The sequence below is a fragment of the Hippocampus comes genome, unplaced genomic scaffold (assembly GCF_001891065.2).
Source record: "Hippocampus comes isolate QL1 unplaced genomic scaffold, H_comes_QL1_v1.1 scaffold147, whole genome shotgun sequence".
Classification (NCBI taxonomy): domain Eukaryota; kingdom Metazoa; phylum Chordata; class Actinopteri; order Syngnathiformes; family Syngnathidae; genus Hippocampus; species Hippocampus comes.
Window position 1 is genome coordinate 3,109,606 of NW_017805009.1, and position 22,063 is coordinate 3,131,668.

The 22,063-nt window shown below is 42.4% G+C and overlaps 6 protein-coding genes and 1 long non-coding RNA gene across 11 annotated transcripts in view; 3 read left to right on the forward strand and 4 right to left on the reverse strand.

Moving 5' to 3' along the window:
- Nucleotides 1-419: 419 nt before the first annotated feature.
- Nucleotides 420-4,253, forward strand: eif4ebp1 (eukaryotic translation initiation factor 4E binding protein 1). The gene is made up of 3 exons (XM_019862890.1): nt 420-885; nt 3,415-3,603; nt 3,761-4,253. Exons 1-3 carry the CDS (start codon nt 750-752, stop codon nt 3,790-3,792), a joined length of 357 nt encoding a protein of 118 aa, XP_019718449.1. The 5' UTR covers nt 420-749; the 3' UTR covers nt 3,793-4,253.
- A 1,894-nt stretch (nt 4,254-6,147) lies between these two features.
- spaw (southpaw) lies at nt 6,148-8,469 on the reverse strand. Its single transcript, XM_019861266.1, has 3 exons — nt 7,984-8,469; nt 6,537-7,315; nt 6,148-6,449 (listed from the first exon to the last, which is right to left on the reverse strand). The coding sequence occupies exons 1-3, from the start codon at nt 8,237-8,239 to the stop codon at nt 6,297-6,299; spliced, it is 1,188 nt and encodes a 395-aa protein (XP_019716825.1). The 5' UTR covers nt 8,240-8,469; the 3' UTR covers nt 6,148-6,296.
- Nucleotides 8,470-8,576: 107 nt separating this feature from the next.
- On the forward strand, nt 8,577-8,883 carry LOC109510757 (uncharacterized). Its single transcript, XR_002167184.1, has 2 exons — nt 8,577-8,664; nt 8,758-8,883. It is a non-coding gene; the product is annotated as an uncharacterized LOC109510757 (long non-coding RNA).
- Nucleotides 8,884-9,010: 127 nt separating this feature from the next.
- Nucleotides 9,011-12,603, reverse strand: LOC109510736 (deoxyguanosine kinase, mitochondrial-like). The gene is made up of 7 exons (XM_019861279.1): nt 11,764-12,603; nt 11,572-11,681; nt 10,400-10,581; nt 10,045-10,192; nt 9,847-9,962; nt 9,490-9,589; nt 9,011-9,363 (listed from the first exon to the last, which is right to left on the reverse strand). Exons 1-7 carry the CDS (start codon nt 11,981-11,983, stop codon nt 9,244-9,246), a joined length of 996 nt encoding a protein of 331 aa, XP_019716838.1. The 5' UTR covers nt 11,984-12,603; the 3' UTR covers nt 9,011-9,243.
- A 115-nt stretch (nt 12,604-12,718) lies between these two features.
- tcn2 (transcobalamin II) lies at nt 12,719-17,425 on the reverse strand. Of its 2 annotated transcripts, XM_019861251.1 has the most exons (11): nt 17,163-17,425; nt 16,983-17,060; nt 16,623-16,690; nt 14,984-15,173; nt 14,712-14,881; nt 14,419-14,571; nt 14,036-14,238; nt 13,445-13,619; nt 13,180-13,360; nt 12,990-13,108; nt 12,719-12,894 (listed from the first exon to the last, which is right to left on the reverse strand). In XM_019861251.1, exons 3-11 carry the CDS (start codon nt 16,678-16,680, stop codon nt 12,833-12,835), a joined length of 1,311 nt encoding a protein of 436 aa, XP_019716810.1. In that variant the 5' UTR covers nt 16,681-16,690; nt 16,983-17,060; nt 17,163-17,425; the 3' UTR covers nt 12,719-12,832. The 2 variants fall into 2 exon arrangements, with proteins under 2 accessions (XP_019716810.1, XP_019716799.1); XM_019861240.1 differs by having other exon boundaries at nt 16,983-17,425.
- A 530-nt stretch (nt 17,426-17,955) lies between these two features.
- On the forward strand, nt 17,956-20,830 carry ccdc117 (coiled-coil domain containing 117). The gene is made up of 5 exons (XM_019861303.1): nt 17,956-17,998; nt 18,098-18,148; nt 18,343-18,487; nt 19,791-19,931; nt 20,036-20,830. Exons 2-5 carry the CDS (start codon nt 18,142-18,144, stop codon nt 20,259-20,261), a joined length of 519 nt encoding a protein of 172 aa, XP_019716862.1. The 5' UTR covers nt 17,956-17,998; nt 18,098-18,141; the 3' UTR covers nt 20,262-20,830.
- LOC109510707 (trichohyalin) overlaps nt 20,824-22,063 on the reverse strand; it is a 13,139-nt gene continuing 11,899 nt past the window's right edge. For 2 of the 4 annotated variants that reach the window (XM_019861227.1, XM_019861217.1), the window contains 3 exons: nt 21,779-21,842; nt 21,545-21,610; nt 20,824-21,443 (listed from right to left, as the gene is read on the reverse strand). In XM_019861227.1, the coding sequence (XP_019716786.1) occupies nt 21,414-21,443; nt 21,545-21,610; nt 21,779-21,842 (160 nt within the window). In that variant the 3' untranslated portion in view covers nt 20,824-21,413. Of the gene's footprint in view, nt 21,444-21,544; nt 21,671-21,778; nt 21,843-22,063 lie in introns of all 4 variants that reach the window. The other 2 variants (XM_019861209.1, XM_019861201.1) reach the window with 1 other exon arrangement.

Below are 22,063 nucleotides of genomic sequence, written 5' to 3' on the forward strand. Positions count from 1 at the left end.
GGCGGGTGTGCGGGGAGCCTATCCCAGCTGACCCGGTTGCCAGCCAATCGCAGGGCACACAAAGATGAACAACCATCCGCGCTCACATTCACACCTCGGGACAATTTGGAGTGTTCAATCAGCCTACCCTGCATGTTTTTGGAGCAGTCGTGAATGTGGGCAAAAAAAGGATATACTTTTCCCCTTCTTTTATTTTTTTCATTTTATTATTATATTTTTTTAGCCTTTCAGTGGTGGGTATGAGAGCGTTTTACTAATATATATCGAGGGAGAAATTAAATTGTGCGCGTGAGACGAGATCCTGAATGATGCCCCTGACGGTCCCTTAACATTTCCAACCCTGTTTGTTCAAACTGAGTGCTGGAATGGCTTTTGGCCACTTGGAGGCGGTGAAGTCTCACCGTGTCCACGTGTGGATGTTACTTAGCTTCCCTGTGTGGCTGTTTGGTGCTTTTGTTTTTTTGTGAGCGCGTGTGTGCGTGCAAGTGAGGGGACGCGTTCAGGTCCTTTTAACAAAGAACCTGAACCACCCGTGTGTGTGCGCATTTCATTGAAATGTGACTTTTTTCCATACGTATTCCAATTATTTGCACTTAAGGATATCCGGTATTTATTTGTGTTTATGCGAGAATACTCGTATCCTAGGCACGGCGTGGTGGCGGATACTCAATTGTCCTGGTCTACTTGAGCTAAAGCAGATTTTAGTTAGCGCTATCCCATTTATATTGCAAACGTCTTATTTGGAGAACATGTCCACCGACTGCCAGTCGAGCAATGCAACGGCCATCCCGTCGAGCAGGATGGTGGCCATCCACGATGCTGAGCACATGCCCCAAGATTACTCCACTACTCCCGGAGGCACCGCTTTCAGCACCACTCCTGGTGGTACGTACGTTTATTCGTCAATACCTTAATTAGTGTTCCCCACGAGCGTGGATATGGATGTTGCAGACATAGGATCGAAGAGCGTTCCTACCACTGTCGCAAGCTATGCTAATGCTAGTTGCTAAGGTTCATGGATAGAGCGTCGTTTATGGGACGACGTGGTTCGAATTGAGCAGCAAACTTTTATTAGTTTTTACATTTATTCTCTTTTTGAACGCGTTACTACAAAAGCCAAAGTTATGTCCTACTAAACTGTGCAAGTAGGAGAGTATCAGTCGAAGAGAAAAGAAAACTGGCAGTAGTAAGAAAAATGTTTTTTTTTTTAAATCTTGTCTTTAAGTAATGTGAAAATGATATAGTGGATTTGTTATCTTGATAGTGCATGGGCTGTATCGATTGTCCGACCCGGTTGATATGACGTCACTTCCGGTCACTATGTTGTCTGGAGGAATGTGCCATCAACAATTTCACTACGCAAGGAAAATAATTTTGTCTACTCATCCATTCGCTGTACACACTATTATAAATTATTACGGTTGTTGCTTATTTCAATTTTGGAATTGTTTATACACAAACATCAGCTTTAAGACTAACCTTTACCCATTTCTTAGTTTTACTTCAAAAACTTAAACTCCCTAGCCTTGAATAAATGTAAGAAATCAAATTTAAAATAAATGTGTAAAGCTAGTTGGTGAGTTCTTATTCAGTCTGTGTTTATTCCATCCATCAACTCACTATACTGCTTATCATCATTCAGGTCACAAGTCCCAGCTTACTTTTGGCTAGAGGTGGGTACACCGTGGTCTGGTTTCTCACCTCCTGTTGCAAGGCCCATATAGAGTCACATACTCATACAATTTGCACTCTTTGATTAACCTACCAAATGTGTTTTTGGAATGAGGGAGAAAGCCAAAGTACCCATAGAAAACTTGCCCAAACACAGGGAGAACATACAAACTCCACACAGGAACGCTGGAGCAGATATTCCAGCCCCAAGCTTCAAAACTATAAGGCGCAAACCATGAGTGCACACTGCTGCCTCTTTCTTTTCTATCAGTGAATCAATTCATCTTTTTATTGATTACATTCTTTTGCTTGTTTATGTTGACATCATAACTTGAGAGACTTCCAACACAGTAGATATCAACACAGTGCTATAGCTCAGTGGGCCCCAAGCTTTTTTGTGTCACGAACCGGTCGAGACAAGTACATGTTGTTTGCGCACCGGCAACCCTTGCCAGTTTTAAAGCACTGCTACTGACAACAAAGATAATTATAGAGTAATTCAACATTTTATCAACATTCTACTGCACAACAAAATAAAATAACACAGTTAACTACTGAGAAATGGACCAATTAGAAAAAATAAATACGACTGAGAATGTAAGCATTATCATTTATGAAGTTATGATCCTACATGGAGCGTTAGCATCATTGCTACTTGCAAAAGATGACATGATTGATTGCTGCATCCTGTGGCTGCTGGCTAGTTATTAGCATAAACTGCGAATGTTAACATGGTCAGGCTGTGCAAACTCTGCTCGCATTTTCATGCTTTCCTCTTGATCACTTGGGTGCTCCTTGTTCAAATGATTCAGCGGGTTTCTTATATTGTCTTGTTTTTCACGACATAGCACGCACAACAGCTTCCTCCTCCGCATCGCTCTGGCGAGACCACTAGTGTAGGAACTTCTCTCATCAAAATAGCTTCATCTTTGGAAGACATGGTTGCTCTTCATTTGGTCAGTTTATTATTATTGCTTTCTGTGTACTGTTTCTTCCTTCATTTATTGGCAGATTCTGTTTATTTCAACTTGCAAACCAATGTTAGACGGACTCCGATTGGCCAGAGTCGCGCACATTTCTGCCCGTCTGATGGACAAAATATACTCGCAGGTCTGTCTTAGTGCAGGTCGAGGCCTGGTACCAGTTCGCTGACCGATGGTTGAAGACCACTGCTATAGATTCTATCAATATGCATTGTACCTTATCAACATGGAACAAATGCATCTTGTAGTCGGCAATATCAGAGCAAGCTTGCCAAAAGAATTGGTTGGCCACAAAATTTACTGTCCCATTTGTATGTGTACTGTTTTATCCAGCAAGCCACCTCAATCACAGAGAAACATAACTCTGGGAGAAAGATTTGTTGTTTTTCCGCACTTCATGGAGGAGAAAGAATATTAATGGCCTGTCTACACGTGTTGCAGCACCGTTTGTGTTGCTTAAATGGTAACACCATTGCCACCTAGATGTTAATTGTTAGAACATGCGTATGTGGTTTCCTATCCTATGTTAGCATTCAGGTAGCTGCAGGTTCTGTTTGCTTTCAATAGACAATGTGAAATTATCTTTGTTTTATGTTTAGTTTGACAGTAACCTTCAACTGAGAGTGGCGATGGGGAGAGGATAAAATGCAATAGAAAAAGGTTCAATGGATCAAAACAGGCTCATGTTTCATTAGCATGCATTAAGAGGACTCTTTTTATCAAATGTTTTTGACTGAATATTTGTGTTTCAATACTAAAGGTACCAGGATTATCTATGACCGAAAGTTCCTGCTGGGGTGTCGCAGCTCTCCTCTGGCCAAGACCCCTCCGCGTTGCCTTCCAGACATTCCCGGTGTGACAAGTCCCCCCTCCGCAGGAACCAATGAGAAGAAGGCCAGCGATGGAGAACTACTAAACAACAGCGCTGCAGCTGCAAGCAACACCACTGGTATGTTCAAGAGAACTGCGATATGTACTTCAGTTTGACAAAAAGTTCACTGGACTCTTCACAAAACAACTGTAGGATAATTTGTGTATTCATTTCTTTACACGAGTTCCTGTGCGCACAGAAAAAACAAACTGCCTGTGTTTATGTGTGTTGTAAGGTGATGATGCACAGTTTGAAATGGACATCTGAGTGGTCTTGGTGCCATGTGAATCGTACCAACAAGATGCTGTGAAAAGAGGCCCCGGGCTACCATCATGTCCAACTGCCTGTTTCCTGAAGATGGATGATTTTCAGTCACCCCAAGCCCCCCCCCACCCAGAGCAAATCTGTGATCGAACCTTAATCAGTCTAAAGGCTGAAAACAAGTGTGCCTTACTCTTAAGTTGAAAATGTACACTTACCAACAAGCCCGCTCAGCATATTGTAAACGATGAGACAATCAGAATGAAAAGGGACCATTTCCCAATAATATGTCCTGCAATATGCAGTTATTTCCACACACGCTTTCACTTTTCAGACTTTCAGTCTTGAAATGTGCAAGATGTCATTTGAGGCTTAAATCCGGGTTCATTTCCAAAAGAGTGCCATTTTGAATCTGATCTGTCCTTTTGTGAGAGTCACGACATTAAAGAAAATACAATTGAATTCAACATTTTTGTCTGCGTTGTACATTTGTGTGTGCTTGTGATTTAACAATCTGCTTCTGCTTCACTTCATTGGTCGCAATACACAATGGGGCCATACCAACTCCAAGGGGCAACACAAATTTACATTTGCTCGCTTAAGTATTTTTCAGAAACAAAGACTACCTCCGTTTGACCTTGAGTTTATCTTTGTTTGATTTCTACACAGTATGAGGTCATTTTTATTATTATTAAAACTTCAGATGTGTTTGGGAGAATGCAAGGTCTCCTGCACACAAGTCATATCAGCAGAATTCCTCAACGAGCGTACCACCAACTGATAAGCTCATTCAGCAGCCCGCGCGCAGAAGAAAAGGTCAATATACACAAAGGCAACTCCCACAGCCACCATGTCAGCATAAAATATGGTCTCAAACATTAAGAACATGATTTGAACACTTGAAACTATACGAGTATTTCAGCCGAAACTGGGACGTTTCTGATAAAGCACAAAACACACTTTTATTCAAAGATACCTTGCGTGACTGACAAAAACAATCGGCACACAGTCAGCGGTTAGATGACTCTGTCTATTTGTGTTGCTGGATGTGAGGTGTGGATTGGACAGTTTCGTGTGATCACTTCCAGTCCATCCTGTCCTCCTTCCATGGGAGCCTCCGCATCCAGACGCTTGTGCTGGCCCCCGCATTGGCCTCCTGGCCTCAACTCTCTCCTTGTCACCTCTGCTTCCTGACACCCCCTCGTCTAAACAAACAAGTGCTACTGCTTTTCTTCCTCGCCACATTGATCCATCGCAGCCAGCATGTGTGATCACAATCAACAAAAGAGGCTGGAGATGCCTACTGAGGATTGATGATGATGACGATGATGTGACCCCAGCAAACAATTCACAGGAGGATGAAGAAACAGATTAGGATCTTTGAGCTGGTTCAGCAAGTTACACTGAAGAAAGAGTTCATCCACTGCAGTGTGGTGTGTATTGCTTGTGTGTTTGCTGAAGCTCAAATATTTCCATCCAGCAGTTTTCTATGCCCGGATGGAGAAAGGGCATGTTTAATCAGAGAACCATTCACACTGTCGCTGAGTGGGTACTGCATGGAAGTCAAGCACTTGAATTCCAGTGATCTAAAATTCTTGACATTAGTTTGTAATGCTGAAAATAAAATTGAATTCATTTGCACTACTGTATCACTTCTGGGTTAACATTCACAACTTACAAGTGCCCAAACCCCGATCGCCCAAACCCCCATCGCAAAGGCATCTGCATTGATCTGCACACATTAATACATTTAAACATCAGCATCTCTGGTGACAGATGTATTTGATTTAATTTCTTTTTTTTTAGATAAATATTTGGTTCGAACTACTCTAGATTATGTACAGTATTGTGGCATTCTCTTGTTTTGTATTTCTGTATAATAGTGATAATTTGTAATTGTCACATGGGTGGTGGTGGTATTAAGCGGTGTATTTTAAGTCGGTATGGTCAGCACCCACTGAAGGCCGAGTTATCAAATGCACGGCCAGCCACTGTTAAATTAGGATTATTAACTATTTCAATGAGTGCCTTATTATAACATTTCTCACCGACGGTGTTGTGGTACACTCGTCTGACTGATGTGCCGGCAGCGTGGGATCGGTTCCCACTCAGTGATTTCAGTGGATGCGGGTGTGAATGGTCGTTTGTCTCTATATGTGCCCTGTGACTGGCTGGCGACCAGTTCAATATGTAGTCTGCCTTCTGCCCAAAGTCAGATGGAACAGGCTCCACCAACACCCCGTCACCCTCTTCATGATATGCGGTGTTGAAAATGGATGGGAGGGATGGATAATCAAATGTGTCAGAAAATAAAAAGCACAACACTGATGTCAAAATAAATGTTTAATAAATTTGGGATATTTTATGTACAAAATATACAGTATAGAGTATAAATAGTAAAGACAGAATCAAGTATTGAGTAGCACCCTGTATGGCTAATGATCCTCATGTCACACCACCCTTTTTTGCCAGGGACAATGTTGGTTGAGCAGGCGATTTCGTCAGGGCGCTCAGTGACAGCCGCACTCTTCAACGATCATGTCCTCGTGATGGCGCAGGGTCAGATCGTCGTTCTCGTAGTACAACATGGACAGAGGGCCGAGGCGCGTCGGTACACAGGACGGGCAGCTCACCCTCTCCGGGTGGTGGTATTTCAAAAGGCTCTGCAGCAACAACAACAACGTGAGAGAAAACATGAGTCAGCAGCTCTGTTTGTGATCACGTTGAACCAACCTGTCAAATCTTCTTACTTGCATGTACGCGTGGTTGGTGGGGTTGAAGGATTCGTCCAGTGGTGTCGGACACTCCCCCTCGCAGCGATAAGCATTGAATCGTTTTGGATGCACGATCCACTCGTCCCAGCCGATGTGGTCAAAGTCCACCCACATGTCAACTTTGCGACAAAGGGGCCGCTGCATGCCCTCCGGTGCCACGGTGGGGCCGCCGCCGCCGGCCGCCAACATCACCCTCTCCATCCTGTTCCTTTTGTGGCGCCGACTTTGGCTTTCGCCGCTGCTTCGGTCCATGGTGACGTACTTGGAGTTTTCCACGGTGTGTATCAGGCTGTAGGCCGAGTGACCTTCCTGAGGGAGGTCATGTTTGAAGAAGAGCACCATCATTGCCCGAATACTTTGCCTTCCTGGGTTCTTGAAAAGAAACTTGCGTGGTATCTGCTCAAAATCCCCAGAACCACTCCCAAGCTCAGGTTCAGGTTCTGCCGAGACCTCCCAGCTCGATACTCTGTCTCCTTGGTAGAGCCAGTACCTCAAAAGTGCTGTGACGTTAAAAACCTTCCATGAAGACTTGCTGGCGGACGCGCTGACACTCCCCAGGAGAAGGCGTTCGTCCTGGCACAACGGACCCTCCCCATGCTCACAATTCCGGGAGTGATACAAATCCACCACAGCCCGCTTGTGTGCGGATCGGGCAGGCAATCGGATGCGGAGCTCTGCTAAATGGACTCTGTCACTGGTCGAAAGAGACGACATGTCAAAGGTCACGATCCATCTGTTGTCCGCTTGATGATAACCTGAGAAAAAAAAAAAATCTAAATTTGAATATCCAGCTTCAGGCCCAGGTCTGATCTTCATCTTCACAAATTTTAAAAAACAAATGTCCAAACGAAATCAAGACGATCATGAAAAATACAAAACTACAGTATTATGACCCCGGTCATTCGTAGTACTTGCGTGCCAATGTGAACGAGTGTACAGTTTTGCCTCAATAACCTGTTAATTTGCCAAAATCTCCCACAGTAGTGGCAAACCCTTTACTATGAAGACACTGTTGTTCTCCAAGTGTGTTGAATTGGCTTACTGGTGAAGATAAAGTGTGTCCTCGCACATGGACGTTCAGCTGGCTAACATTAAGGCTATTGAATAAATGCTCAAAGGGCTTTCCATCATAGATGCAGGCTTGGTGACTGGACAAACCAGATCTTCGGACAAATGTCAAAACACCGCGGAGGGACAGGACAGGATGTGTATTGAACCCCCCTGTGCAAGGCCGTCTGAGGGCTAATATACACACCCTCACACGTAAAATGGACAAAGCCTTTAAAGTGGAATAACCATTTTGACACTTGCTGGGCTGTAAAAAGGGGGCAGGGGTGATTGTGGGGGTCAGATCATAGATAACAGTAGTCAGAGAACTGCTGCAAAAACGAGGAGCAAATACAAAACCATTCAGTTGACTCACCATTTGCCATAACGCTGACGACGGAGTCCGACTCTCGAGCCGGCCGACTGTCACCGGTGACGACGGCCGCCATTGACGAGACGTCAGCCGCCTTGAACGAGCGATAGAGCTGCATCATGTACAGAGGGAACCTGCCGTGAGGGTGCAGGGAAACGTTCCTTGTGGCTACGCTGCTCCCTGGGCCTGCGCGATACTCAGACCTTTGCGTAGACAAGACCAGGCCAAAAGAGCAGAAAAGAAGCACGTAGGCAGCCATTTTCGAGTGACACTGCAAGAGCGAGAGGTGAAGGTCTCCTTCCTTCCCTTCCTCGGCTAGTCTCAGGTTGAAGTGATGTGCAGCCGGAAGAGAGGACAGGCCCCTTTATAGCAGACAGCCGCCCTTTGATGACCCCTGGCCATTCCAGGCATCCCAGTGGGCCCTCTGATCACCAGAGCACATCAGAGACCAACACTAACAGAACAAAAAAAAACCCAAAACTATTTAGCCAAGGTCATTGTCCTGTCACACCGCCCTCAGCTTTTATAGTCACCCAAAAGCCTTAATCCGCTGGACAAGCAGCAATCGGTTAACAATTAACACCTACGATGCCATACAGCCATTAACACCTCAATGTTAAGTAGAAGTAGGAGAAGACCACCAAAGTGAAAAAGAGAAAACTTTATTAAGACAAAAACATCCAGGTGCTTTCTACCATCTTTGTTACTGATTTGTTACTTTACTGTTGTATATGTTAGTGTGAAAGTGCTCTCCAAATACAGTTGAATTGAGTTGAGGAATGTATTTAAAAAACACACACATGAAAACTCAATGCAGCAAATACCCCAAACAACAGTGACGAGTTCAAAAAAAGTGATGAAGATGATCCCTTTCGATGTGTATTATTACAGTGTTAGGCAGACGACTAATGAGAGCCAAAATATTCCTTTACAAAAATAATAATGCTCACTTTTGACACTTTTAGACATGTTTGAAACACATCGTGGTCATGTATTTGCAGTTTATAGTAGTGCGAAGAGATTTATTTCTAATATTTTCTGGCTTCTCGTGTATTGAAATAGGGTGGGTCCATTAATAAGTGAGCTTTATTATCTGTCTAAAGGCATACTTTTGATCCAGCTCTTCTCTCATTAGTTAGCAGATGTATACCTGATGAAATGTAACAGAACAAATTGCTGCAAGTAAACATTCTACTAAAAACAGGTGTGCTTCAAAGGGTGCGGTCCAACAGTAACTGCAGTTTAGCTTCTTTATCCACCGTTTCAAGACTGAGTCATTGAGCTTGGATCTCTGCCAGGATTCATGTCACATGCCTGTTCTGACTGCTGTACTGGCACGTGCGAATGACCCTCTCTTCGTAAAGCAGTGAAGAAATCCTTCACCTGAGGAAAGATGAAAAGGATCAAAATCGCTGCAAACAATGGACAATCGGGATTTCCAACGTCAAATAGGGCCCTCTTGTGGCGAACCTTTGCACAGCAGCAGCCATTTGAAACCCGTCATCTCACCTGTCTGATGAAGTTCTCCTGTGCTGTTGGGTCACTCTGAAACTCCACACTGGCATCCAGCTCCAGCACGGGGATCTTTTTCAACGACTCAAAATGGATCCTGGGAGAAGATAGTGGAGCCAGTGTTCGACTTTTGCCACATAAAAAAACAAAAACCCACTCTTTTTTACAATCACAACATCCGATGAGGTCCAGTTCAGAAATTCTGCCGTCACAAAGATATTGTTTACTTTTGACTGGCACTATCAGAGAAGTCTAGATTTAACCGTAGGTGGTTCTAATGTTTTAAGCTTGAAACACAAGTGAGAAAACGTCATTCTAAAGTATGAACGAGTCACTTAGTACCAGTTCACTCACTCGGTTGTTTTCTCCACAAGCCACTTCTCATGCTGCTCATGTAATTTTTGCAGATAGTCCAGCTGCAAAGTCTTCTCCTCTGGCCTCCCTCGCCGCTGCAGGCGCTCCATGCATTTCTGACAAATACATTTGTGTCAGGAATGAAACGCTGTCAAGAGCGCAAACCCGATACCTTCAATGGCAAGAGTTTGCACAGACCTCAGGAGGCGCTTTGAGATAGATGATGCCTTCTAACGCCACCCGGTGTCCAAACTGATCGACAAGCAGCGAGTGCCAGTCCTGGTAGATTGCCCACTCTGTCGAGTTGATACAACCCAGTTCATACATGCTCAGGGCAAAAATGTATCTGGGAAGGAAAAGCACAAGAGAAATCATTTAAAAAAAGACAATATGGCCGCACCCTGAGATGAATAAAAACAGGTTGATTTTGCATCTTAACTCATATTTAACATATGCTATTAGGTTCGCATTATTAGATTATGTGCAAAGCTCACATTGTGACCAGCCGAAATAGCGCCACAAGTCCTCGGGTGTAATCAAGCATCTAACTGACCTGTCGCTGTAGACGGAACGCTCGTAAATCCGCATTGGCGCTCCTTCTGAGTGGAATGGGCGCGCAGGTGTGGGCTGCAGCTGCGTTTGGAAGCGGCTCATGCACGAGTACGTCTGGAAGGTGTACGACCAGCGTTGAGGATCCTGGTACATCATCTCCAGCAGGTTGCTCACAGTCTTTTCCTGTGCAGTGGAAGCAGCAGAAATCATCACACATTTTGATTTTGTTTCACAATATTACTTACTTCCTCATTTTTTGACCCATTTCAAACTTCTCAAAAAAAAAATTTCCAGAACATGTGTAAAATATAGGAACAACTGTTATGACCCGTATATGCACATTTGTGAGAAAAGAGAAAGAAAGACAATTCACACAAACATACAAACAAAGCAAAACATTCAACAAACGCAACAAAAATTCAGCAGTCAACTCAATCTTAGGTCACAATTTACTCGCGTATGCATATCTTCATAAAGGAGGATAGAGTCTAAACTTTTGTATTCCTATCCCTTGAATCTCCAACATCAATAAATCTCAAGTTCTTCATCATTTTCAAAGACTGTTACCATAATCCATCCAATTATCCATTTTCTGATCCGTTTATCCTCACAAGGGTCGCGGGGGGCGTGGGGGGTGCTGGAGCCTATCCCAGCTGTCTTCAGGCAGTAGGATGGGGACACCCTGAACTGGTTGCCAGCCGAGTAATCAAAATACCTTGTACTGTGGGTTTGTACAAAATGTCAATAATAATAATAACAATGTTTTGTGGTCTTACAAGGTTTATTCTTTTGAAATGAAATCGAAATAACAATTTTGTCATTTCGATTCCTAACTTTTTATTGAGCCACGTTTTTACTTTCTTAAAATCTGAAGTGATTGTATCCACATATGCTACATTGCAACATGAAAATGTTCAGATCATTCGTGCATTATTCTCCAAAGTTTCACCATAAATTGCCAAGAGTAAAAGATAATTTACATACTGTATTTACTTCTTTTCACATTTATTTGCCGATTGAAATCATTACATCAAGCGTTTCACATTGTACATTTCATCAATTCCACAGCAGTTCCATTCAGCGTTAGTGCGTCAGCATTCACCAGCAATTTCTGCCCGAATTACACGTTCAACATTTTTTTATGTTATAAGGAGGAAACTACACACTCCGCACCTTTGAGGTCCCGCTGACAATATTCTGCCATTTGCTGACAGGTTCTGAAACCACCTCCCAGTCTGGACAAGCTGCTCCCAGGAGTCTTGAAAAGGTTGACTTTCCAACTGCTAAGAATTCATAACACACAGGAACTGTTGCAACTCTTGGGGTGGCTAACACACAATACTGTATCTCGAAGACGGATCTTACCAATGTTCCCCTCAATAGAAACCCTCTTCAGTCCATCCTGATTTGGAGCTGCTACCCGTGAGAAGGTTCTTTTAGCCATGGTACCTCGGTTATGTTTTGGTTGAGTAACTTCTTGGGAAAATGTATCACGGGTCTCGCACCGTCTCAGGAGCAGCAGGACACCTGCCTTCGGTTTTGATTCGTAAAACCGACTGAGAATGCATCGGTGCAGGAAAACCATTATGCTAGGTAGCAATGACACTACTCGTGTCAACTATTGCTGTGTCGTTCTCGTAGGGGTGAGACATTTCACATTCATGCTAACTACAAAAAAGTTTGTCTTCATCTACTTGACTCAACCAAACGGAATGTATTTGTTTTAATGTAGCAGCACAAGTTTTATAATGTGTGGTTATTGGATAACATCTTTCGAAATGAGGTAGCGAATGAATGACAAAGATTGCCCCGGAAGAAATTGAGCTTGCATACTTCCGGTATAAAGTTTCAAAATAAAAATGAACCATTATTGTACACGATATCTTGAATCGCAAAAGCCTGCTTGAAACTAACAGTTAAAACACCCCGCATTCTTACATAATTACTAACATTCCGGTTTATTCGTGGCTACGTTTGTCCACGTCATCTGTACAGTTTTTCTTTTCCCCCCATTTAATTTGGAAATTAAAACATGAAATTCTCACCTTTCATTACATTATCAAAAATTGAATGTAAAAAAATAGCAGCAGCAAGCTTTACAAATGGCCACCACCCGGAGTTAGACGACAACCACATTTATATAGGGCGTTTCGAGGGCCATTCAAAAATAAAATCCCCAGGTCTTAAAATATCCATAAGCGCTCTCAATACAGTACTTGTTAAATGCAAATGTATACATGAACTGTTGCAGAATGGTATTCTTTTAAAATGTACTCATGTGTGGCACAACTGGCAGTCAAACACATTTGCAATTCAATAATACTGAGGAACCATTAGAAACATTTAATCACTTATGCAATTTACATATGATTGTACTGGAAGAAAATCAAAGTTGTTTTGGTTCCAAACTGATCACTCATGATCAATGGTACCATTAATAGCTTGTGTTTTTGAGGGTGATCTTTTGGCCCACTTTCAATTTGAAATCGCTGATACCTGAAACACAGAAACAGTGCATATTATATAAAGAAAAGATGGAATTTAGTTCTGTATTGTGTATGACTGTACAGTACATGCACGTTTGTTTTCACCTTCAGTGAGAGCGGTGCCATCAGAGGCGAGGTGCCAGTATCTGCGGTCACCCTGTCTGGCCCGCTCTCCATTCACCACACTTAAGAACGGTCCCCACAGGCTTGACTCAGTCTCAAAACTGCTCCACATAGCATTTAAAATTATTTCAAGAATACACTGGAATAAGTCACACAGAATTAAAAGACTCACGTGAAGCCAAGATTTTTTCCATTGAGGAGGTTAAAGGCCTCCAACAGAGAGCTTCCCTTGGGCACATCCAGTGAATACAGACTGGATGTCCCAGATGACGTCACCACTTCCACAATCACCGCCACATTGGTTTTACTGGGCAACACGGTCACAGGGTCGACGGGCTCAAGGGCCAATGTGTCTGTATGTAGACAAAAAGTGAGCATGTAAACACTAACTTAAAAATCACTAGACCACAGATGTAAAAGAATAGCACGGGACATACTGTCTTCATTGATGCAGTTCTTGCTTTGAACACTCAAGTAGGATTTCTGCTGCAGAGCTGGCAGTGCCTGAGATATGGCCATGGGGTTGTGGTATTTGTTGCCTCTGGCATCTCTCCTCATGGCTTCCATTGAAGTGGCACACTCTGACACCGGGCTGCCCATTGCTATTAAAGCCTGAACACAACATTTAAGATGATTTGGGCTTTGCATGATGCGTAAACAGGAAACAGCACCTCCAAGGTTGAATACAATTCTGGTTTGGAATTTCTCCATTGCGAGACTAATAAAGGTTTTCTTATCTTATCTTAAATGGCAACTGTTTTCTATGGAATTTGTTCTCATTAGCATCATGGGTCAGCTTGAGCCTATTCCATCTGACTTTGGGCAAGAGGCAGGGTACCTTGTAACCAGACAGAGTACATATCGACAAACTGATGGCTTTTATACCTCTCTATATACTGCAATTAACCTAATATGACTAATTTGGAATGTGGAGAAAATCCACGAAAGTATAAAAACATGCTAACTCTACAAGAAAACCTCATAAATGTAACATGGCCCACAAAATAAAAAATAAAATGGGTACGTACTTGTACGGCGAGGCCAGTGCTGAACTCATTGCCAATATGACCATCAGCCCTTTGTGACACCAACAGCTTCTGTTTAATGTTGGTCAGGGCCGTGTCAAGCTCGGCAGCATTGTGTATTGTGCAACTGGATTTCTTTGCACTACAAAAAGAATTCTCTGAATTTTTCACACACTGAAGGGCCATTGCAGCCATGGCATATGTATCTATAAAACAGAAACGGGAGATGTATGATGGAATTATCAGAACTTAGGCTAATGGCACTTTTATTATATGGAATTATCTGTATTTAACTGAAATATTTGTGAGTCAAAAATTGTAATTAACAATTACGCCCAGTACAAGCATGAAGTATGACAGCAGACATCCAAAACAGGTTCACCCACCAATGCTCACACTGTCTCCATGCGTGAAGTGCTCATGTTCAACTGCCTTGATGAGTTTGTGGACGACGTGGTTGTTGACCCTGACGCCGCTCACACAGAGAGCAAGCACACCCAATGAATACTGGTAATAGTTGGTCAAAGGGCGTTGGCTGACTACAGAGGGGAAGATGACCAAAAAAAAAAAAAAAAGATGTTTTGTAACTACTGAAGTTAAAAAAAGACCTACACTCTGGCAATGATAATGACGAGCTGGTTGAACAGCATTTTAAACCCAAAAAAGAAAGTGAACATACATGTAATGTATTCTTTCTCTTGTTCCATCTGCTTCTTGAGGTGCGTCAGCAGAGTCTCACTCTTGTCTCCTACCGTGAAGGTGATTGTGTTGAGGTCAAAGCAAGATGACTTCAAGGCCAGAGTGTACAATGCCAAGCGGCCAACCACAGGTTGATTGCCAGTGAGGAAGCTTAGGAGCACAGAGGTCACGACATGGCAAGATTAGGAAAACATTTTGATCGCGTGGTCACATTGGACACCAATTCAAAAAGTGGCAATTCTGGCAAATTACCTTTGAATGTCATTGTGTAAATGACTTGTCAGTCTATTTAAATGCTCCCCCTCTTTTAAAAGGTTGTGGAGTTCTGATAGCCGTAATGCCAAGTGGACACTGGGATTAGGAAGTCCTTCCGGTTCCTCCAGTGAGCGTAGGAGATCTTTATTGAGTGAAAGCAGCAGCTCATGGTTGGATCCAGAAGTATCTGGGTTAAACATACAAAAATGCTGCAACGTTCATAAAAGCGGTTCAGAACCTGCAGCTTGCTGACATCAACATGAAGGCTCAAAGTGTGGCACAGTCACAATTGCAACCTCAGCAATAACACTCGGGCGAAACTAAGGCATGAGAATTTGACTTTTTTGCAATATAATATACATATAGAAGGCTATTAAATCTTAATATATAGCCTAATTAGGTAACTAAAATATAAGACACGGGGGAAGTTCTACAGAAGTACAAACAACAACCACAATAATCAACAACTCTATTAAAAAAAAAAATCTAAATTTAACATGATTATCTTTCGAAAAGGGAAATATTTGATGGAACTCAGATTGTTCAAGAGCTCAAGTTGCAGCTAGTTCCACGACAAGTACAATCAAATGGTTGGACACACTCTATAGTATTAATGAATGAAAAACTTTCTAAACTTTGGGACTAGTTGTGGTTTTATTATTTTTATTATTATTAGTAGTCGTTCTATTGGTGGTGTGCTGTAGGAGTTTCTAAATGTCAAATGCGCCTTTGCTCAAAGATTGGGAAACACTCATATGGCAATTGCAACATGGGGGAACATCCAGAACAGTGAGTCACGTTTGTTTTTAACCTAGATTCTTCCGCAAGTTCAGACGCCAAAAGCAAAATTCTGTAAAGTTTTTCTTGGGGGGGGGCGGTCCTAGATCTTATTCTGAGCAATGTTTAATTTTCCAAGAACATCAAATTAATCAGAACTGAAACAGTTAATGTATTTAAAAAGATGATTGTCTTTTAAAAAAGAAATTTCAAAGCATCACTTTGAACGATGGTGTATATAACACTTCACTTACCTTCTACAGAAGTACAAACAACAACCACAATAATCAACAACTCTATTAAAAAAAAAAAATCTAAATTTAACATGATTATCTTTCGAAAAGGGAAATATTTGATGGAACTCAGATTGTTCAAGAGCTCAAGTTGCAGCTAGTTCCACGACAAGTACAATCAAATGGTTGGACACACTCTATAGTATTAATGAATGAAAAACTTTCTAAACTTTGGGACTAGTTGTGGTTTTATTATTTTTATTATTATTAGTAGTCGTTCTATTGGTGGTGTGCTGTAGGAGTTTCTAAATGTCAAATGCGCCTTTGCTCAAAGATTGGGAAACACTCATATGGCAATTGCAACATGGGGGAACATCCAGAACAGTGAGTCACGTTTGTTTTTAACCTAGATTCTTCCGCAAGTTCAGACGCCAAAAGCAAAATTCTGTAAAGTTTTTCTTGGGGGGGGGCGGTCCTAGATCTTATTCTGAGCAATGTTTAATTTTCCAAGAACATCAAATTAATCAGAACTGAAACAGTTAATGTATTTAAAAAGATGATTGTCTTTTAAAAAAGAAATTTCAAAGCATCACTTTGAACGATGGTGTATATAACACTTCACTTACCACAAGGTAAACTGGAGGCCAACGCCAGCAGCCCGAATACAAAAACTAAATGATACATCCTGGTTTACCTTCAAAAAGACAAAATAAAAAAAAAAATCGGAAAAAAGCACCATCAATCTCCTTCAATGTTCGAACAAATAATGCAACAGTTTTCGAATAAACAACACAATGGCCTCAAGTGTTCATATACCGGAGGGGAAAACGGTACGCGTTCAATTATCAATCACGCCTCATTAAATCTCCACTAACATCTTGCATACAAACAACTAATGGATGATGTCATGCAAATGTGGCCTATAGCCAAAAGGTTATTTATGTCAAACGTGTGGAAGCGTTTGACAATGTCGAGTCATGCGTTACCTCCGAAAAGCGTCAGTCCAGAGTAGAGCGACAAGTTTGGGAGCTGGGCAGATGAAGAGCTCAACGGTGTCACGTGACCTGCAGTTTGAGATAAGAGAGGAGCAACTCGACAATCATCCGGAACTTGGGCCAAACGGTCTTGTTTAAACGTTCTGCAAAGTTTTGATATGTCTCACGCACGGTGATGGTGTTTAAGTCAGAGCGGTAACGGAAGATCAACTCTGCGCGTTTTGACGAACGACATGTTTTGCTCTCACAGCTGTCTATTCGTCAACAACGACAACTCCCATCGTTCCTTGCGCCGTTTCCAGAATCTCGTCGACTCTTCCGGCGCGTCTGGCTGCCGTGCTATGTCCACCTAGCAGTAAGTTTACTACTCGCTGCGAAGGCCACCATACACTGGACGCTGTTTGCAAGTGGGGTCACTTTAATAGGTTAGTAAGGTTGTGCACGTTTAGTGTTTTATTTCATTTTATTACCCAGGTGTTGAACGTAACGGAGACGAGCTAGCAAAAAAAAAAAGAAAACAAAACAACATTGCGGAAAGGGGAAGGGCAGTTGGTTGCACCTGGTCGTCCGCCAAAGGTCTTAATTTAGCTGGATGATGTTATGATTTGTGACATGTTGTAACTGTCACAGCTGCAGATATTTGTCCAGATATTCTCAGAGGTATTGTTTAAATGCGCAGCGGGTATCCAGAGAGTTGGCCCGGTCTGGACACATCTCTCTGACTTGTTTACCAACACTCAAGTGGCAAAAATTACTTGAAAGTGCTTAGTAATAAGAAGACAGTTCCGCGGATCAAAACGGTAGTTATCTTTTCACATTTCACTTACATTTTTTAAATGCTAATTTCGCCGACTGGACCATATCATGAATCATTTGGCGCCCACAAGCAGCCAGGCGGGTTTTCTACCAAGCATGTACACGTTCTCGGGGTCCACAAGCCTGCCTGAATTAGATCTTGGAACTCCAAGTACATCTGGCCATTTACCAAGAGGAATGCTGCCAAACAGGTAAAAACTCATTTAGTTTTTTTTTTTTTTGCATACAGTATTCCCAACAGTTTGCTGCCAACAAATGATCATGTGTGCAATATATGTCCTCTGTCACAGCAGTTGGGAGACAAGGTGCCTCAGGAAGCACAGGAGGAGAGTTGATGATGAGTATGTATAAGATAGGCTTGGTTATCATACAGGCTGTTCGATTTTTTTTCCCCCAATACCTTTTTCCTATTTTCTCAGTGGATGTCTTGCTAAAAGGAGGAGATTAACAGCGGAAACAGAGTTGGACATTTCACACATCCCCAGGAGTCCTGAATGGCCTGCTCCAAATAATTGTCCTCCTTTGTGTACCCAAGAAGCCACCCATGCTCCACCACAGCCTTGCCCAGCCCCTCACAACCTGACTCCCCTGTCCTCTTCTTCCCCATCCCGACCTGAGACGGAGAGCTCCTGCATGGAGATCGAGGCAGCACAGAGGAGACTTCAGGAAATTGAAAACAGGTATGCACTATGCAACATTGCGGCGAAATGGTGTACTTGAAATGCATTTACATTTAAAGACGTGTGTTCTACACTTTAAGGCAGCAGGTCTCAGTCTGTTCCGTAACACTGCTACGACTTCTCATTTTGTCAGTTTACAATAGAAATAATAATAAAATGCCAAAAGGTTATAGGGGTACTGATAAGGTATTTCTTGTATTCTAAAGGAAACATTTTGGAATGCTTTTGGTGTGTGTATTAGTAATCGTCTGTGTTTCTTCATGCATATTCTCATTACTTTGGTCAACAAAACCATGATGTGAAATATTGATGTCTTAACATCTGAGAATACATGGCTAGAAATGACAAAAGTGAACAATCATGCTAGTTAGCTACCCCTGTGCTGTGTTGTTTTTTTGGATGCTGCAGTATTACTGCATATTCTGCAGTTTCCCACTTTCCAAACTTGTGGCATGACAAAAGTCATTGCTGCCAAAGGTGGATGATTAAAAATTACTTTTTTTAAAAAATTAAATTTGCAAAAAAAAAAAATTGAAAGGGGAAAAAAAGTTGTCATAAGGTGTAAGATTTTGAGGAAGAAAATCAAATCATTTTATTCCATTTTGTAAGAAGGTGTACATAATATGGAAGAGTGAAGGGCTGTGAATGCATATTGGATGTACTGTATAACTACTGTGGTAGCCCCCCTCCCCCACTCTTAGTAAGTGGTTGCAAGTTTGAGAAGTTAAAGTATCACACGAGAACATCATTAAAGGCCTTGTCACACTGTGCTTACCACAGTAGACGTCCCCAATCACTGATCAATCGATAGAGTGGCAACAGGTTATAGTGAAGCTGTACAGTTAAAACAGCAAAGAGAAAATGGAACAAAATCATGCGTGTTGGTCCAGTGTCATGAGCTTTGGGAAACAAGACAAATGTGGTTAAGCGACGGATGGAGATCCGCACCAATTTGATGATAAAAATGTGATTTCACATTTTTAACAATAAAATTGTTCGCTTTCAATAAAATTTAGCAATGCCGCACTTTTTTCACTGGTATCATGTCTCCTGTTTATTACAGTTTGAGCAATGCCGGGGTTCTCCATTGTGACAGTGAAAAATAAGCCTTGCCAAGCTGCGGCCTAATTTACATCTAAACCAGCAGGAAAATGCACACGGCTACTTCCTGTTTGGTTGCTGAGCAAACGTGACAAATATTTGCAAGTTCGCATAAGTTCTCCTGCCCCCTACCCTGAGCCGGGCGCCTTGAAAACCAAGTGCTGCATGTAAAGCGCCTTAAGACTGATATATCATTGAGCAGAATAACGTTAGAGGACGATGACGAGGATCTGGATGTGGAGCCCGTGCAACGAAGGCCGGTGTTGGTCATCTCGGACAGTTTGAAGGAAGGCCTGCAACGAGGTTTCAGCGACATTCTGCCACACACAGTCGCCCAATCTGTGTATGTTCTCCTCTGCTTTCAAGTTGCTGAATGAAATCTAAAATGAACAAACGGTCGCTGGATATTTCAATTTGCCACTAACTCCTGACCCTCCGTATGTTTAGGAGCCATTCCTGCATGGAGTTGGTGTTGTGGCGGCCACCCGAAGACCCCTTCTGTCGCAGACTAAAAGGCTCCTTACAGAAACAGAGGAAACAACAGACTGTTTTGCGACCGACCCCCACTCCGTGTCCTTCGCCCACCCCGCACGTCGCCCACGCCGACACACACTGTCCTCTTCATAACCTTCCTGTCGCAGAAAGCTGTGGAGAGGAGGACATGGAAATGTAAGAAAGTATAAGATTGCTCGAACGCATCTGGATTTCTCCTGCTCGAGTGCTAGCTTGGCCACTTGAAAATTATTGGAATCATCCACTGCTTTGGTGACATTTGGCAGCTTGAATATAAGCGCAGACAACTGTCATGATGCCTTGTTTGCATTTCATAGCGTCATTCACACAGCCTGTGTCAGGGTAGAGGAAGAAGTTTGATCTCAGCATTTGCCAAAGTCTGGTAAACATTACACAGTTTGGAGGTGTCTTTAGTTAATCACCAGTGAGCAGCCCCTGATTTTGTACCCTTTTGCCATCATGAATCGGAATGTGATTCCTCAATGTTCAACACAGGCCAACAACGTGCATGACTTTGTGTCAAAGCTGGATTTGTTGTGATTGAAGGATCAGATTTCCCTTTTGTTGAGCAAGTATCCTTTGTGGGCTTTGAAGAATTTAGAAAATCCTGGAAATTTCCTTTTTATTTATTTTTTTGTTTTTTTTTCCCCCTGCATGTTTGCAGCAGTATTCAAGTGAGACATGTTGACTCTGTATTTGTTTTCTAATAAAAGTGTGCTTCATCCTTTATCAAAAATGTGCTATACAACAGTATGTATGAAAAACTGAGCATCCTTTGGCACTCTGACGGACACCAATCCCGATTCTGGTGTTAAACTACTCAACTGTATTTATAGAGCACTTTCAAACAGCCATCGCTGCATACAAAGTGCTGTACATGGAGCAACGAACATATATACAACAATAAAGCGAGTTCATTTCCTTGATGAAATGTTTCTTACGAAAGCTGTATGTAAGTTACATATTGTGCCTTTGTACCATTTGGCCTTTGCATGGACCATCTTAACATTACGTAACATTTATGAGCATATAAGGGAATCCCACAAAGAAGAGTTTTATGAGAGTTTTCATGTTAAATCTGTAAAACTCTTGCACGTTGAACCATAAAACCTTGACACAGAGGAAAGTTCAAAAGATGACTAAAACTTTGCTTGTGTCATTGGTCACTGTGACCTGCTATCTTAAGTACAGGCAACAGTGAATGAATGATTCATCGTTGAATGAAAATGAAAAAGAAACACTTTTAAAGACAGTAATACTGGTAAGCATGTGACGTTTCTTATCTTGCGGTTGAACCTCATGAATGGGGGACTCAAGCCTTCCTACTCTCTTGATGGTTGTGCTATTTAAAAAAAGAAAAATTGAGTAGCAATTATACACTACAGGGAAAATGCTTGATTGATCACAGAAACGTGTCACCAGACTGAAGAAGAAAGCACTCACTGGAGGAAGGTTTGGTCCTGTTGGCACCCACGTCTGGTTCTCGACACGGAGTTGCTTGACTCTGCTCTGCAAGTAATGCACAAGTTTTAATGAGGCCACGTCCGAGGAGGTCTGGAGGGAGGCAGCCTAAACGAAGGTCAAACAGTCGGAATGGTGAGCATCATGATGCTGATGGAGACAAAGCGAAATCATTCTGGACACTGCGTTCATCCCCAGGCTGAGGAATGGTGGTACCTTTGCACTAAGCTTTCTCTGACCCTCCGTCCTCAGCTTTTCCTCTTCATTCATGGACGTCTTTCTGAAAAAGATGCACAATCACCAATATCATACATGGCAATTTTCCGCGGAAATCCGCCGTTTTATTTCTTAAATTGATCATTTTTGTGAATCGTCTAAATCCGTTGAGAAAAATTTAGGGGCGGTCAGATACCTTATCGTCGAGTTTTCACGAGCTCTCCCGAACAGTCTCTCCGTTTTCCGTTTGTAAACAGCCCTGCGATTGGACGTGTATGAAAGCTT